This window comes from Seriola aureovittata, chromosome 5 (genome assembly GCF_021018895.1).
Source record: "Seriola aureovittata isolate HTS-2021-v1 ecotype China chromosome 5, ASM2101889v1, whole genome shotgun sequence".
Classification (NCBI taxonomy): Eukaryota; Metazoa; Chordata; class Actinopteri; order Carangiformes; family Carangidae; genus Seriola; species Seriola aureovittata.
Window position 1 is genome coordinate 16,582,466 of NC_079368.1, and position 17,460 is coordinate 16,599,925.

Sequence of the window (17,460 nt, forward strand, 5' to 3'; positions counted from 1 at the left end):
TACTTTTAGAAGTGGCTCCCTGTTTTGTTTGCTTTTGTGCATGCACACTAGGACAAGATACATATGCCTGGCACGCTACTACTCTGCTGATCGACCTGGTGGCGACAATCCAGCGGGTAGAGAAGACTGCTACTAAGTAACCAAAGATGTAAACAATGCAGTTTTCAAAATACTAAAAAAATTGGGAAGAAAATGCATTCAACGCTTTTGTCATGCCTCAAGGATACACACAGTACATATTGGTGAGTAACACTGAAAGTAAACACACAAAAAACTCCCCAAGACACCTTTAAATATTGTAATGTCTCATCTCAATCATTATCCTGATATATTTTTTGTATCTGTAGTCTATAGTGTGTTTTTTGAAATACCCCAAATGTAGTCTGCACATTATTCAGCCTACAACAGACCTGAGAGCATTTTGTCTCATAAGTGGGCGTGGCCATGGGCGCTGACCTGTGAAAAGATGCCTCTATTCTTAGAAGCTTAATGCATCTATTCCCCTGTGCTGCCTTCACTTAAATTATTTTAGCAGTGTACTGTAAATGGGTTGCCCTTGGAAAGTTTTAAATATTGATTCCCTGATTGTAAATTTAACTGGGAATAGCAGGAAGGTATTTTCTGCCTCTACACATGAGGGGTCTTGTTCTTGAAAACCTTTTGATCAGTATAATGGATTTCACAACAAATGGTTTTAATGAGGATTAACAGCAACTGGACTGCCTCTGCAGGTTATTTTCTCCCTAATCTTTTCTACAGAAAATCCACTGAATGGCTCCTTCACTAGAAGGCAAGGCGTAAAGGTACCCTTGTGCTTATAGAAACAATCCTAAGTGAACCAGCTTCCTTCTCAACAAAATGTTCAATATAAACCAATCAACAGCCCCTTGTGTTCTCACATATTACTCTGTATGTAAATTAGACAGTGAAACTGTCCAGCTGTTGTTCTTCTGGTACAACTTTACATATCCCCGTATAACTGTGTATAGAAGTAACCAATGAAGTGAATAGAAGTGAACCAATGCAGGATAGGTTCAAGATACTGCAGGCTAATGATAAATATATTTGAAGACAACTCAGCAACCCTTCTCTTTCACACTGCCTGCTTTTGTTAAAATCTCTCCCTTTCTTCTCCAAATGTCTCCTTTTATTAGACTATGTCAAACTGTGATGCCGTGGTAAAACATTTCACTGGCACTTTGAGAAGCAGCACCGTCAATCTTGGCCTCTTAAAAAACTGTTTTTCTACACCGTCAAAAAAAAATAAAAAGAAGTGGTGAGCACAATTTGCATAAACAGCAGTTACTGGGCAGATAGCTCAGGACATACAGTTATGGTTACAACTAATCAACCTATGATGCAATACTGGTACAATGTGATAATACTGTGGGTAGATCTAGTGCCATAAATGAAACACACAGTATATTCACATACACATATATAGAGCTTAGCAACAGCAGCACTTAGGATAAGTGCGGTTTTCTAATAACCCCTATTCTGTGGTCCCTTCTTAGAACCAACTATATGGTTAGACTGGCAGAGAGCAATCTGTGTGTGTGGTTCTGTTGTGTGTGCCGGCTGATCTCTGACACATGTGTATGTGTCATTGATCAGTGGTCAGAAACATTGCCCTTCATCACCGTAAACTGCATTTATGGGATAAGATTAGGGTTTGGTTTGATTCTTGTATCTAGACTGAAAACTGTTTGAGGAGTGAGTCAAGAGTTGCATGACATCTAATAGCCAATTAGAGACAGAGGTACAAAGAGAAAACACATAGGAAGGTATGATAAGAATGAGGGCGACAGAGAGACAGCTCTAGATAAATGACCTGTTGACTGACCTCATATGTTTGTGTCATATAGACCAGCTGTCATCACCCACAGTCTCTGTATACACTGGATAGATTCACTTCCTTGCACTTGCATATCAGTATCACCATACATTCATTCGAACGCTCCCGCTCTCTTCCTTTCCATCTCCCTTGTTAATCTACATGTCTCCCCTCTTCGAGATCCAACAATGCATCCCATCAGTTTCAGTCTTCAAAAACCAGATGCACTGCTGTTCTTGATTTTTTTTCTTCCCCAAAAATTAAAATCTAGAGCATCAAGAAACTGCAACAGGATACAGTGCTTGGGATACAATTGGCCTTTTCCCCACGAAAGACATAATCACAATCAAACAGCATTTTGGCATTCAAAACAAAATGGTAAGGCAGCAGACACTGGAGTATCAAATTGGGAAATTATGAGTCATGGATTTTTTTTAAATTTTATGTATCATTGGATGTTTTTGTTTACACCTTTGGATATGAAATACATTGACTACAAAATACACAGTGTTACACTGAAATAGAAATACAAGATTATTCTTTTATTTTAGTTTCACTTTGATTGATTAATGAAATCTCTAGACACTGGCCTGACCCTAATCTGCAGGCTAAGTCATATTATCCACTCTCTGTACACTTCATGGTCTTAGGCAGACCTAACTAACATTTACTGTCAGCACCAAAAACTGCACCAGTACTTCACTTTTACTCCTGCCAATGTCTTGAAACCTCAAACCATATAAGTGTCATTGTGATACTGCAGTAAAGTTCATAGTGGGCTGCTGAGACGATTATTGTTTACTTATTGCCAACTTCACTGACCAACATCACCATTTATTTTATCATCTTTTTTCAATGCAGTATATAAACTCTCTGAAGAATGCATTATTTGCAGTGCAGAATATTTCAGTCTGATATTTCAGACATGACAGCACCACAAATAAAAATTCCAGATCGTGCACGCAAAGTTTAACGTGGTGCTTTTGTACAATTTGGGTTTGTCTCTTTTTTTTTCTTGCTTTCTATTTCTATTTTTGTCTTCTGTCATGTTTTTCTCTCAGTTATTCAGATAGCATCTTCCATGACTTGGTGTCCACGCACACAAACCAAGACACAAACACACGCAAACACACAACTGTGGTAAGAATTCACATGGCTTCAGTTAGTGGGAAAAGTATCACATCCAAAGTAATAACACAAACATGGCAACCCAAAGCGGCCCCAAGGGGGACTGGCACAGGACCTGGCAAGCCATTCATCACCAGTCTCATGTTGCTATAAGTCTGTGCATTGCCAGTTTTAGTGATTTGTGTGTGTTTGTGTATGTGTGTGTGTGTGTGTGTGTGTGTGTGTGTGTGTGTGTGTGCGTGTGTGTGTGTTTGTGTGTGTGTGTGTGTGTGTGTGTGTGTGTGTGTGTGTGTGTGTGTGTATATATGTGTGTGTGTGTGTGTGTGTGTGTGTTTGTGTTTGTGTGTGCGTGTGTGTGTGTGTGTGTATATGTGTGTGTGTGTGTGTGTGTGTGTGTGTGTGTGTGAGAGCCTGTATGCTTCACTGTATTTTGTGTGCGTGCCAGTGAAGCTGCACTGCCCCAGCAGAACAGAACAGAAGCTTGACCAAACTTAGAAAAGGATTATCATGTTTCAGCATCACACTATAGTTAAAGTGATGAGGGAAACCTACTGTTTTTGTGTGATCTTTTATGTGTGAACGAACAGCAGACTGGGAGGAGGTAATGTTAGGGGTAGACACTGAAAGGCACAGAAACCAAGGGACCATCAAGTTACTTGTTCAAGCAGAGGGACTGCAGCCAAGATTTGAGTGCCAGGACTTTGATTGGTGCACTTTCACTACAGACACTCAAAGTTAAGTGGAATGCATATAATTTTCCTGTGCGGTCATTACATGGCAGATGGCTTATGATTCAGCTGAGCTATCGCAAGCGTGGTGGTTGTTGGGTTTGAGTCAAAGGGACAGCTGAAATGGTGGAAAGATGGAGAGGAGGATGGGAGAAGGAAGGTAAGGAAGAAAGCATGGAAATCAGTACTCATCTTTTTAATCACTTATAAGCCATATGGCACTGCTGGAATGCCATTATACAGCGGCCCTCTGATGAATGAGTGTGCGAATGTGCATGCGTGTGTGAAGATAAAATATAGGCATGTGCCTTTTTCGCTTTGCAGAAAATACAGACAATTGTGAGGTAAGATGATTTAGTGTGAGTGTGTGCGTGTGAGTGTGTGTGTGTGTGTTTTAGGCCTTGTTCAGACCTGGCATTAACATCCATCTCACGTGATCCGATCACAAGCAGACAGCTCTAAGTTCAGGTGTGAAAGAAACCAAGACACATTGAGGACGCATTTGAGATCCAACCACTCAGACCATATTTGGAGGTGGTCTGGGCCACATGTGGTCACATTCTTTTAGCAGTGTGGACGCAAATGTGTCCTGGGCTACATTGAAGGACCGCCTATTCAACTGCCATCCTCTACCACAGTCTAATTAGTCCGGCCATAGTTTCATAATATAGAGAAAATGCTCATATACTATACTCTACTACAATGATTTGCTCAACCCCTCCATGCCACGCACTCTCTCTCTCTCTCTCTCTCTCTCACAAACACAATGACAATGGATTCGTCTGTCATAGTCAGACTGGCTAAAAACAATACATACGTGATTATTTGCTTATAGATCGAGAGACATCTGAGTGAGATCCATTCACAGATGGTCACTCGACACGCATGTGGAGACAGATTTTATAGCCAGGTGTGAACTGACGTGCTAAGAGCTGTCCACTTGTGATTGGATCACCAAAGACCCATGTTTATGCCAGGTCTGAACAGGGTCTTAGTCTTACCCTGGAGATGGTGAGGGGCATGTTGAAGTCCTTCCCTCCTTGCAGCCTGAAGCCCCAGGGGGCAGGGCCTAAGAGAGTGACGCTGTAGTTACCGCTCATGGTCTTCCTGATAATGTCAAATGCGTTCGGCGTTTATGTTGCTGGCGATTGATGATGCTGATTGCGGATCAGGTGATAATAATGATGTCACTGGCTTTTGACGATGGGTGAGAATTTTGCCAAAAGTGCTGTCTCCTTTTAAGATGTTGTTCCAAGATCTGAGGGGAGATATGAAAGAAAACCGTACATTAGATTTGTTATTGTATAGATACATAAGACGAAGGAGGTGAGAAGAAAATAATTTACTGATGGGTGTTCAAAAGAGGAACATGCGGGGTTAATGGGAGGACATAAGAAGCAAAGTGAAAAGGACTTTTGAAAAAAATAAAATAAAATAAATATTATCAAAAAAACACATGATTTGATTATGATTATGATTTTCCATGTTAAAAAATAACAACTGGCTGCATACTCTTAAGTAGTGAAAACAAAAATACATTGACATGCAAAGTAGTAAAATATAATTTTGAGTATTCTGCCGCAGTTCAGTAACATAAAAGACTTACAATATCCCCCAGGAACCTGTCACCAAGGGACATTTACAAAGCTAACATTAATAGAAATGCAACATATTTCTTATTATTAAGTGCTATTATTGTGTGAATGAAAAGGCTGTACCTGTTTAATGGAAATTCCAGAGAGGAAAATATTCCCTTACAGGAAGGTAGACAATGTTATCCCTAGTTTCCCCTGGACTATCCCCTTCCCAGCAAACACACTGTGTGTGTGAGAGAGGTAGAGAGGGATACAATGCTCTTATATACCAGCTAATGACAGAGGGGAGGGGAAAGGTGGAGGAGGGGAGAGAAGAAGAGGGAGGCAAGAGGAAGTACGGGTAGAGGTTAGGATGGGTGGAGAGAGGGAGGGGAAAGAGGAGGGGAATCGCACATGGGTGGAGTGAGTGGAACACAGAAGAGGAGGAGAAATGAATGAGATGATATGAAGGGTGAGATTAGGGGATGGGAGGAGACAACACTCAGAAAAAAATGAGGGGAGGGGGGAGAAAAGGGGGGTGACGGGGGGGATTAAGGAAAAGAGTGTGGGAGCACTCTACACAGAGAAAATGACAAGGGGAGGGAGTGAGGGGCAAAGGAGAGGAGAGGGGTCGGTTTATCTTTCATCCAGATATTTTGGGAACATAGACTCAGTGCTTCAGGCTGCTTCATTTAAGATGGGACCAGCCATAACTAGATCATGACAAGAGCACGCATCCCAGAGGCTTGAATTAAAAGGTCTCACAAAGGTCCTTGGAAGGATACGTTATGGTGATGGTGACTGTAAACAAGCCCAGCATCAACTTGTTTAACTCCTGTAAAATGGTTGTTTCACTACTGCAGCACTGTTGCCTCAAGTGCAAGTCAAGCATCTTGGAAAATGAATGCATGGGTCATCATTTTTTTCTTCAATTAAAGTCACACTGACATTTTTAAAATCTTTAAATCACCATTAAATTGACTCTGTCACATATATTCACATCACTTTACATGCTGCTTTTTATACCACTGTTCCTAGCTTTTGAACCAGTCATCTTTAGTTGAATGGATACTTACAAATCTACAGTGCCTATACAAATCTACTGTGCACATTGCCTCTGGCTCTCTAAGAATTAAAGAAACAATCATAACCAATTAATTTGCCAATTTATCTCTGCCACAGTCTTTTCAATGTGTGTAAGCAATCTTGTGCCTAAGTGCAGTACCATCATTTCCACTTTGTTTATTTACTAGTTTCGTCATTACTTATGTCCGGACAGCTAGCAGTTGTTCTCATTCTGCAACTCTGCCCTGGCATTTGTCCATTCCCCTTTTCTAGCCCAGACGGATCAATATTGACTTTGTATTTAGACTGATATAGTAGTGGCTTGATTAAACACTCGTCCTATTGGTTTCTTGGCCCTGACCACGCAAATACATACACAGTACATTTTGCCAAGTAGCTCTGCACTGTGTTCACTGCAGGGCTAGTTATAGCAGCCTGGTGAGTACACAGTCAAAGAACGATTTCTTATGAAAAACTAACAAATATCAAGGAGGAAGGTTGAGAAAGAACTCAGACATAAACTTAGAGAGGAGAAAGGTGGCTGGACAGAGACTGGAGGATCTTCAAGCGAATAAAAAAAGAGAGAAACAGACAGAGAAGTGTGCAGTAAAGTACGATGAAACATTTAAACTCTGCACCATGAAAGAAGCTGAATATTACATTCAACCTGCCTCTAACACCTTTAATAATATAACATCATGATGGTTATAGCGTATGAGCAGATTAAATACACACACACAAACAGGATGCTCTTGAAGAGCTTGCTACTGAACGTTCCCACAGAGTTTCTGACACACACACAGTGTGCACTTCTCCAGCGCAGCCAGGTTCAGCAATAGCAGAGCAAATCCTGGGAGGAGCAGAGATGGAAGAGTCATTAACACTGCTTCCGATGCTGAGATGAGGGGGGGCCTGATGGGGTTAGAGCTAACTTAAATTTTACTGCATGTAAATACAAATAACATAGTGTGTGTCCAATGCTAGAGCGCAGATGGTTGCTCACGCCTGTTCTTAAAAGAACTTGCTGCATCTTTATTTGGGGAGATGACATGGACAATAAAACCCTGTTAAGCCCTGTTTGATCCTATGGTGAACACCATGGGACCTAACCTTTCTGAGTCCCACCTGTCCCTATACAGACCAGGTTAATGCCAGCAGTCCCTGTTGTGGGGGGGGGGTCTGTTTTACACAAAAATTTTCACCAGATGGTTGGATTAAGTAAAACACTGCACAGATCAGTGATAACCATTGTTGATATGTTGTATCACACAACAGCAGGCCACAAATCAGTTATCATAACATCCTTTTCTTTCCTTCCTAGACAACATTCCACATTTAATACTGTGTGCCTGGGGTCAGGGGTATCCAAGGTAAACAGATAACAACAGTAGGTCAGGTGTGGGAGGAAAGAGAGAGAGAGAGAGGGAGAGAGGGAGAGAGAGAGAGAGAGAGAGAGAGAGTTTAAGTTGATGTGATGACACTGACCTACAGATGGATGACAAATTAAAGGAAAAACCTTTAAATGAGCAGAGAAACAGGAAGGCGATGCTCTCATCTACAGGGCCCAAGGGGTTAGTGAATGGTTTGATGAATATGGAAATGGGGTGAAACATATGACGTGGCCTTCACAGTCACCATATCTTAACCCAGTTGACCATGGTTCAAGGAACAGCCTCTCAAAAGTCATCCATCACTCTGTATGTATGCTGTATGGTGTTTAAAACATGCGTTCTCTCGTTATCATGTTTATATTTCAAGAATAAGTGCAGCCAAAAAATTGCTTGAGAATGACCACTTTGATCTTTAAGGTGTAATTTGAGAGTGGTGCACACTCGAATAATAAACTGGATCTGGTGGAACAAAATGTTGGTAGAGGTATGACTCTACTGAGTGTCATTCTAGTTTGGAGATGTAAATACAGGTTTTGAATAAGTTGTCTACACAATAAGGAGACAAATGAAACAACCTTCTGAGAAACAAAAGCATAGAAAGTATAGAATAATACATTAATAGATAAACTGCATTTAGGCCATGTCTCAGTGTCCCAATCCCATGTGACAAGAATACTGGTTTTGAGTCCCATGAAGATATAATTTCTAAAGTATGGATCCCCCAGCGGCCCACCAGTGTATTTCACTGTCTTAAGAGAATTGATCAATTGCTTGTATTGTCAAAAGTGGCCAATGGCCAAAAACTGTAACAGAGAGAACAAAGCAGATTTGTGGGCCACAGGATAATGATATCAAACACTAACAATAGAGAGTGCTCTATAGCATGAAACCTCAGACACCCTGCCAGTCCTTTGTTCTGTCAAATGGTCTATTCCAGTCCCCATATGCTCACCTCTCCACATGCTTAATGATCACAGCTTAGCAGCCCCCAGGCACACACATACACACACACACACACACACACACACACACACACACACACACCCCGACAAGCTCCACCCATTAATGGTATGATAATCTGCCCCTTTAAATGACATTTAATGCATCATCCATGTGAATAAAAGGGGACTCCATCCCCCTGTTCTGTAAACCGCCCCCACCCAACACACACACACACACACACACGCACACACACACATAAAACCTGGAGCGATACAACATATGTACAACCTCTCTCATGTGTGATTTATATGTTTCGGGTCAAAACTGAAGACAACAGCTGTGATCTGAATTGCATTAATTTTAAATTAGTTTAAAACCCATTCAGTCAACTCTAAAATATTCAAAATATAAATAAAACCAAGTTATTTTAAGTCACAAGTGCGATGCATGTGCCTTGCAAGATCATAGCATAGCAGAGGTATGGTGATATTAATAACTGATTTCAAAAGATCAAAAAACTCTGGCGAGGCAATTACAAGTGGAGAACAGGAAAGTGGAAATTGTAGGTGTTTTCATGTCTCCTTCATTTAGACTGAATAGCGTGGAGGAAATGGGCAACATGCCAGCCTAAATAACCTCCAGTGAGAGGACACATCCAAATCACAGAGTCACCAAAAACTCCATAATCACATACATCTTTTGCATGCAAACATTAATTCACTCACAGGTGTATTCACACTTATCTACAGGTAGACTGTAAGGTTGTTTATATTGGGGAGACAATTTGTCTGGTAGCCATCTAATCGGTCTGACCCCTCCAGACTGATATAAGCCTAACTAATCCCCCAACCCATCCCTGTAAATACTGCACTGTTAGGGTTATGGTTAGTGCCTTTTCTTTACCAGGGTGTTCAAAGGTATGGGATGGATGAAAATTGGCTTGGCAAACCAGGCATTTTATCCAGATAAGCTGAAATTAATGCTTAACAGTTAGTAGTCAGATATGTGCTAATTGGAAAGCAGACAAAGACGGTAAACAGACCAGCAGTAGAGTAAAACATATATGGCTTTAAATATGGGCAAAGATTACCTTTCAATTGTTCTGGTCCAGGAAGGGAGCCCATTTTTGTCAAAGCCGTCTGTATAAACTTTGTATCAAGTATGTACAAATGTGATTTTGTCTTGATTTGAGATATAATGCTCTTCTCAGATGTAAATGTTTAAAATTCAGTGTAACCGCCTCTGGAGACATACCTCACAAAGTCACAAGGTATTAGCTCGTTTCACATTTTGTCCCCAAATACAGAAATACTGAGAGCATGCCAGGAATCCAGAGATGAGCTTATTATCAGAAGCCTGTATCTCCTGTCTGAGCTCAGTCACTGTTTATAACTGCTCGCTTTCACAGTGGAAAATATTCCTGCCTGCTCACCAGCCAACCAAACGGACAGAGATAGACAGACAAACAGACTGGGAGACAGATAGCTCAGCCCAAATGATTGTCCATCCTAAGAAAAATAAACGGAGAAAAATCCAGCTTCAGCCGCAGAGACATGAACACACAGGTGCACACACACACACACACACACACACACACACACACACACACTGACGGACAGACAGACAGACACACACACACACACACACACACACACATACACACACACACACACACATATACACACACACACACACACTCTGACTCTCTAAGACCACAAATGTACACACATTTGTCTAATGCTTGGGTCAAGTCCGGGTCAATCAAAGCGAGGCATTTTAAAAGCAAAGTGTAATGTTGCCTCAGGGACACAGAACACACATTTCAGAGAGACCAACCAGGCCTTCAGACTTTAGGGATCAGCTGCTCTTAATCGTTCCTTCCACCTTCGATTTGGAAGCGGACGCATAAACACTCGCATCACTGACCTCTCCTTTTTTGTAGCACTGCCATCAGGGATAAATTTCCATGTTAACAAAATAAATCAAGATCTATTGAGCAGATTGCTATGAACTTTAATGAGCACAGCCATACTCCCCAGAGAATAAACCATAAGCTTTCCTTCAGCACCAGACTGAGCATAAACTTTGCACTGGTGGCCCCACAACTGGTAAGACTGTGAGATGAGCAAAATCATTACTATGTCTTCTGCTCATATTCTGTACCTTTAAAGTGTGTTGTAATAAACACAGCAGCAAGTCTTTATTAGAAAAGTCCTAATCCCACGCTGCAGGGTACTATGACGATATGTATTTTGAGGTTGTAGTGTGTAGCAGCTGCAAAAAAAACAAAACAAAAAAAACAAAAAAATCAATTCCCCAGAAATTGAGAAGCTACATGCAGCTGGAAAAATTAAAACTAATTGTGGAAAGTGGTGAGACAGCTCCAGGAACATCTTGGAAAATGAAAAACAAATTAGTAAGCCTTTGGAAACCACTTTGTTAAGTTTCCAAGTTAGACATTGGCAGTAGCTAGGTGGTATGATTGACATCCATTGGCACCTGTTTATTATAATTTCCTATATTTTTTATTCATTTATTTATTTATTTTTGTATACTAACTGCCAACCACATGGTGATTACAACATATTTAGTAATGTTAGTGTAGTTAGTATATACTGTAGTTTATAATTGGCACAATTGGCTTTAGTCTTGTTTGGAGTCAGACTAAGAAATATCATTTAAACCATGGCAACATGACCAAAATAAATCTTACCACTGATAAAGCTCTTAATTCCCTGTAATATATTCTGTAGCACGTGCTAGATATATCAAAGACATACTTATATGTGATATTCCCAGAATGCCTAGAGTCTTCAGACCTTACAGTTTGTCATAACGTTTCATGATAGATATTCCTCATTCAGACCAGATTCATTATATCAGCCTCAATGTCATGACACAGGCTTTAGTGGATAATGAATTATGCATGGGTGGTTTGCTTCCTACCACTTTTAGGCAAATATGTACCCATGAACCCAGAAGCATAGACAAAACAGAGAAACACACATATACACACACACACACACACACATACCACATACAGTATTTGAGACTTCTGTGCCTTTCCAAAGCTTCACTTCCTTCCTCTCTAGTAGACAGCAGCTGTTCTGCGTTGACTGCAGAAAAAGAGGGAAGATATAAACACAAGATTCAACAAAAAAGAGGTGAAGTGGGGCGGATAAGATCACAGAATAATGGGAGGAAAAGAAGACAAAATTACTCACGATTCAATGGGACCTCAACCAATGCGTAATCAAATGCTGGAGCGTGTGTGCATGTGTGTGTGAATACACTTGCCATCCAGGCCCATATATCGGTGACCAGAGGCAGAGCTTTAGTATCAGCACGGTCTCAAGGGGAGCTGAAAGCATCTGCCCTATTCAGCCCAGACTAAAGCGTGTCCGAACATCAATACTACCCCGCCCCCCACACCTTCCTACACTTCTACTCTCATTTATCTTTCATTTTTTCTCCTATTTGCAACAATAACCATTTAAGATACCCTTATATTTGCTTTCTGATAGTGTTACAACAGCACAAGTCATGCATCTGTAACAGCAGTTTTAACAAATAAGTCAGTGATGTTAAATAAGAAACCATTAATACCATCAGAGACAATGCATGACAGTGGTTGCCACTTGAAGTGCTTGCTCCAGTAACAGGATTAGGACTTTATGTAGAAAAATTTAATCTCTTACAACCACAACAGATTTTTTTCCATTGATGAAAATAAACTAAATTCATTTAATGTAACTTTAAAGTAACTTTTACTTCACTACATTTCAGGGGCAAATATTATTCTTATTACTCCAGTAAATATATCTAAATGCTGCAGTTACCAGTTAATTTGCAGATGAAGACTTCCTTTACTGAGCTTATAAAACACAAAGCATTATTATAGAGTAATTTAAGTCACCCAAAAGGATATAAATGGAGTAAAATTAGTTTTACTGCAACTACTATATTCAAATGGTGCTTGCATCAATAATAAAAATCTAATATCAAAACATTGGCTATAGAAACGTAACAATGAAAGATCCCATTTGGCTGTAGTGAGTATGCTACTTTTACTTCTTTTTTTTAACTTTTTTTTTACTTAATAGGGGTTTGAATGCAGGACTTTTACTTGTGAAGTATTTTATAAATGGTGGTATTTGTACTTTTGCTGAAGTAAAAATCTGAAAAAGCTACTTCTTCCACCCCTGCTTTTTGTAGATATTAACTAGCTACTTGTCAATTAGCATAGTCCTCACCAAAAAAATGATATAGCCTAGCAAAACGTTGCCTAATAGTACCTGATAATAAAAGTGAATCGAAAAGAAAAGACCCCTTATAACCACAAAATGTAGTCTAACCAAAATAAACTACAAAAAAACATTCACTGTGGGTGAAGCAGGTATTTACTACTCACCGTGTGTCGCTCCTGCTTTCGGTCCGTGTCCTCTCCGGTATGCTGGGACTATTCTCCGCTTGTTTGACATCCACCGTCACTTAGTGAGCTCTTTGTGGGACAGGTCCCTCAGTACTGGAGCAACGTCATTACGCACTCAGCCAGAGAGCAGGTCCAACACGGCGTGAAATTAATTTCGCCTTGATTTAAAGGTCCTTTATTGTGTTAACGCACTCATTGAGGGGAGGAGGAGACCATTAAATGTTATACTTAACAGACTTGCTGCTGTTGGGACTGTGTTAAAGAAACCTTATCACTGTTATTCATCAATAAGAAATCAAATATTAAGTGAAATCACCTTTTGTTAATTTACTTTTATTATCTTTACAGGAAGCCAACACTTCCACGTGCTGCAGAAAACATTAGATGGGTGTTCGTGCTTGCGCGCGTGCACGTGCTGATCAAACGCTAAAAAAGTGGCCGCATCCGTCCACATGAAGGCAGAAGAGTCTCCTGCCAGGTATGACTTATATCAGAAGCCAGTTATGCTAACTGGTCATTATGTATCTCCAGTTTCAGTTTGGAGCAGCCTTGGTTTCACTGCACGAGGTTATGCTTCCCTGCATGGTGATGTAATCTCTCTCTCTCTCTCTCTCTCTCTCTCTCTCACACACACAAACACACACACACACACACACACACACACACGTTGACAGAAAAGCATTGAGAGAATATATTGTTTGACTGGATGGTCTTTTTCATCCATCCTTTTCAGTTTATCATCACTTACTCACAGCAGCTGCAATTTAGTATCAACCAGTTTTTCATGAACCATACTGCATTTTGTAAATATAAAAAATGTTCACATGTTTTCATCCAAACAAGAATTTCTCAGTCATTCTGTCAAAGCAAACAAAGCAAACAAAAACAGTATCAGTATGTTGGTTTTGTAGAGGGATCTGACATATTCTAACTCTAAAATGTCAAATTCACTTGTCTGGATTTGTTTGGGGGACAGGTGCATGTTAAACGAAGAAAATGTCTGTTTTTCTTGCTGCAGTTGATAGAACATTTATAAGAAAGAAAGAAAGAATAAGAAAGAAAGTGCACCATTTTCCACACTGGGTGAATAGCCTTTGGAAATATGATTCCTTACATCCATCTAGTGGCCATGTACCGTCATTACATACTACATAAACCATATAATTCATGCTGCTAGGTTATTGTAAATATGATGTGGTATACTGTATACTTTTACCAGACAGCACATTGTTGTAGTGGCCTCAAACCAATCCCAGTTCACACTGGGAAAGAGGCATGGTACATCCCAAACAAATCACCAGTCTATCAAAGCAACAGTGTGGAGCACTGCACCAAGAGAATGTCAAAATGTCTGCTGTGAAAAAGCATGTACTGCTGTTGGTCCATCTATCTCATCTTCCTGCAAAACGTGTGTCTGTTCCTTCTGCTTTGAATGATCAATTCAAGCCTCTGCTGAAACAAAGGGTTATGAAAGTATTATGAGTTCATACAGTAGCTCTCTTCAGCTAGGCACACATGTTCAGTGCTGAAAATAAATTCATAAACTTTATTGTGCTTGCAGGAATTGTGACATTATCACGGCAGTACAAAGGAAAAGAAAGCAGTACATGAAACAACACCAAAAAGCATCCAGAGGTAAAAATGCAGCGTATCGTACAAACCTCAGTGTGGCATGAAAAACATATGACGCAACCCACAGTACAGTAAAGAAAAGTTATTGTGGGTAAATAAAAATTATATAATTAGTCCATAAGCGAGGGAAAGAAATACAGTGTGCTCTGTAGAGGATGGGGAGATGATATACCAGTCTACCAGATGTAAGTGAAGTCAGCTGTGGTTTTCACTACAGGTCTGCTGGCAGGGTGTTCGCATACTTCTTAGAGAAAATGCACCCAAGCGATGGCACTGATAATGTCAGCAATGACAGTATGGACAGAATGTTAAATTATCTATTTTAGCATAATTCATGCACATGAAAATTTGTTTCTCCAAATTGGGCTCTGAAGAAGAGAAACAGTTTTTACTGGTTCACCCCAAAGGTGTCAATAATCTGCTGTAGTTTGCACTGGAAGGTTGTCCCTTGGTGATGTTAGCTGTCAAACTAATGTGAAAGAAAGCGACAGATGAACATGTTGCAAAGACAGGTTTTTTTTTTTTATGCTCAGAATGCTCTGCCTGAGTCTGTCCTGTCGGTAAAATGTAATCTAAAGAAGATCGATCCAGTACCTTTGAAATTTAGAGAGGACGAAGAGGAGGAGGAGGAGGTGATTAATTATGTCAAAGGTCACATCGAAGCCCCTACAAAAACACTAACAAAACTCCCCCCATGTTGCTTGTCACTCTTATCTGTTGAATTGAACACAATTACAATAATTTACATAACAATATAAACAAAAACTAACACACAGCACTTAATGTTGTGTAATATAAAAAGAACTATCCAAGTGACCTTCAGTGAGCCATGTGAGGTGGCTTTTACTCTCCTCTTCTCCAGTCCATTTGGCAGTTACAGCCCAAAATTAGCTGCACCAACTGTCATTCACTAATGACAGTTCAATGTACAGTACATTCAACTTCAGCCTCAGAAATTGGAAACATGCAAATATTGGACTTTATGGAGCTTAACAACAAAATAAAGTTACAAAACAGAGATACATCAAAATCATTATGCAGTTTCATACGTATAAATCATCTTTTCCCTCTGATGACTCATGTGGTGCAGAGCTAAAACTATAGCTATACAGTAAGTATATTGTATGCATTGATCATTTACACAAACTTTAAAGTTAGACTTTTTGGTATGTTTAGCGGGGCTGTCAAGTTGTCCAATTAGGATTAGCCATAATTACCTTTAAACCACAGTTTATTCACCATAGCAGCAAACTTTCCCTTTCACCATACTGCAATTGCCATTCATGTGCAGATATTTAAGAACTGAAAAATGTAATTAACACTGGCTGGTGACAGAGTTGATCTGACCTGACCAGGGGAGACGTTGCTCTCGGATAATCATGGGCACTCTTCTCAGGAATTGTGCCAAAAGTTGGATTCAGAAATGTTTGATCAGCACATGAACTAACACGAAACAGTGCTACTCCTACATGTCCTCAGCTTTGTTACTGCATAACATTTATAGCTAAAAAACCAACAGATGCACAAGTATCAAATGTTAAAACACAGATGATACAGCCATCACACCTGACTTGATTTACATTTGTTCACATTCAGTTTTGTAAATCAAGTCAGGAGCTACTTTTGTATTTGCAGAAATTGCTACTGCATGCTGCAAATTAGCTTGGAGGAATTATAATAATTAGGAACAGGAATAAGTTAGGAACAAGAGCAGCTGTCATTCACTGACTGGTGTGATTCTGTTATCTGGCTAAAAATAAAGGACAATTAACCAGCCAAACAAACTAATAAACAAAATTAAAAAAGCCTTCAGTGAACATCTTTGGTCATATATGTATATAACTCTTATATATAAACTTTACTAGTGCCTCCTTTGTATAAGGGGATACTGAAAGCACACGCTCACTCAACATCACTGGCAACAACATTGTAACAACAGAAATAGTACAATTATGATTTTTTTTTTGTTGAATGGGAATAGTTTGAAGGAGCAGTGGAGCATTTGTTACAAAACACAGTGTCCGGACAATTAGCAAGACACATTAAAAGTCATCACAAAGAAAATGCAAAACATTCATTGTTTTATGAGACATATCTGACCCCACTTAAGTCTTCTGACCAGTGTCCAGGACCTCCCCTTCTCATTACACCAGTATCTCACTGTCAATGAAAAGTTGGAAAGGTCCACACTGCCTAAAGGAAATACTACCACGAGACAAGAATTGAATATACTGCACATGCTTTATATACTCTAAGTACATCCTCACAACCTAAAGTTATTGCCTTGCTTTCTTTAGTCAGAGAACCTGTGATGTAGACCTAAAACAACTGACATATAAACATTTTAGCTCAAAACTTTATATCACAATTTCACCTTAGTTTGAATAGCTAAACTAAGAATCCAGCCTGTCAAGCTTGGGCCCCAAGCTCACGAAAATATGTTGTTACACTTGTCATTTTTGAAGGGATCTAACAGAACTATGCTGCAACCCCTGCTGCCCCCTCAGGGTGCCCCTGTCTCTGCCAAGTCTGACAAACACTGCACACTGCATTCCAGGAACCAGGTCATAATGTTTCGTTTGCCGTACCAACATTTCTTCTGCACTCCAGCTACCTAAGAAACTAGGGCCCAATTCGGATCCGGCCCCTACGCACTCCCAGTCAGAGACGGAGTGTAACTGCGCTTAGAGTCGCACTCGTGGCTGTGGAGGGCCTCTTTCATCAAGGGGGAGGG

The 17,460-nt window shown here is 40.1% G+C and overlaps 1 protein-coding gene across 5 annotated transcripts in view; it reads right to left on the minus strand.

Moving 5' to 3' along the window:
* pdlim5a (PDZ and LIM domain 5a) overlaps window positions 1–13,381 on the minus strand; it is a 68,313-nt gene extending 54,932 nt beyond the window's left edge. Inside the window, exons 1-3 of one of the 5 annotated variants that reach the window (XM_056376275.1) lie at window positions 13,074–13,381; window positions 11,704–11,778; window positions 4,692–4,948 (exon numbers count right to left, since the gene is read on the minus strand). In XM_056376275.1, the coding sequence (XP_056232250.1) occupies window positions 4,692–4,790 (99 nt within the window). In that variant the 5' untranslated portion in view covers window positions 4,791–4,948; window positions 11,704–11,778; window positions 13,074–13,381. Of the gene's footprint in view, window positions 1–4,691; window positions 4,949–5,408; window positions 5,550–11,703; window positions 11,779–13,073 lie in introns of those variants that run through there. The other 4 variants (XM_056376279.1, XM_056376277.1, XM_056376278.1 and 1 more) reach the window with 4 other exon arrangements.
* Between the last annotated feature and the right edge of the window lie 4,079 nt (window positions 13,382–17,460).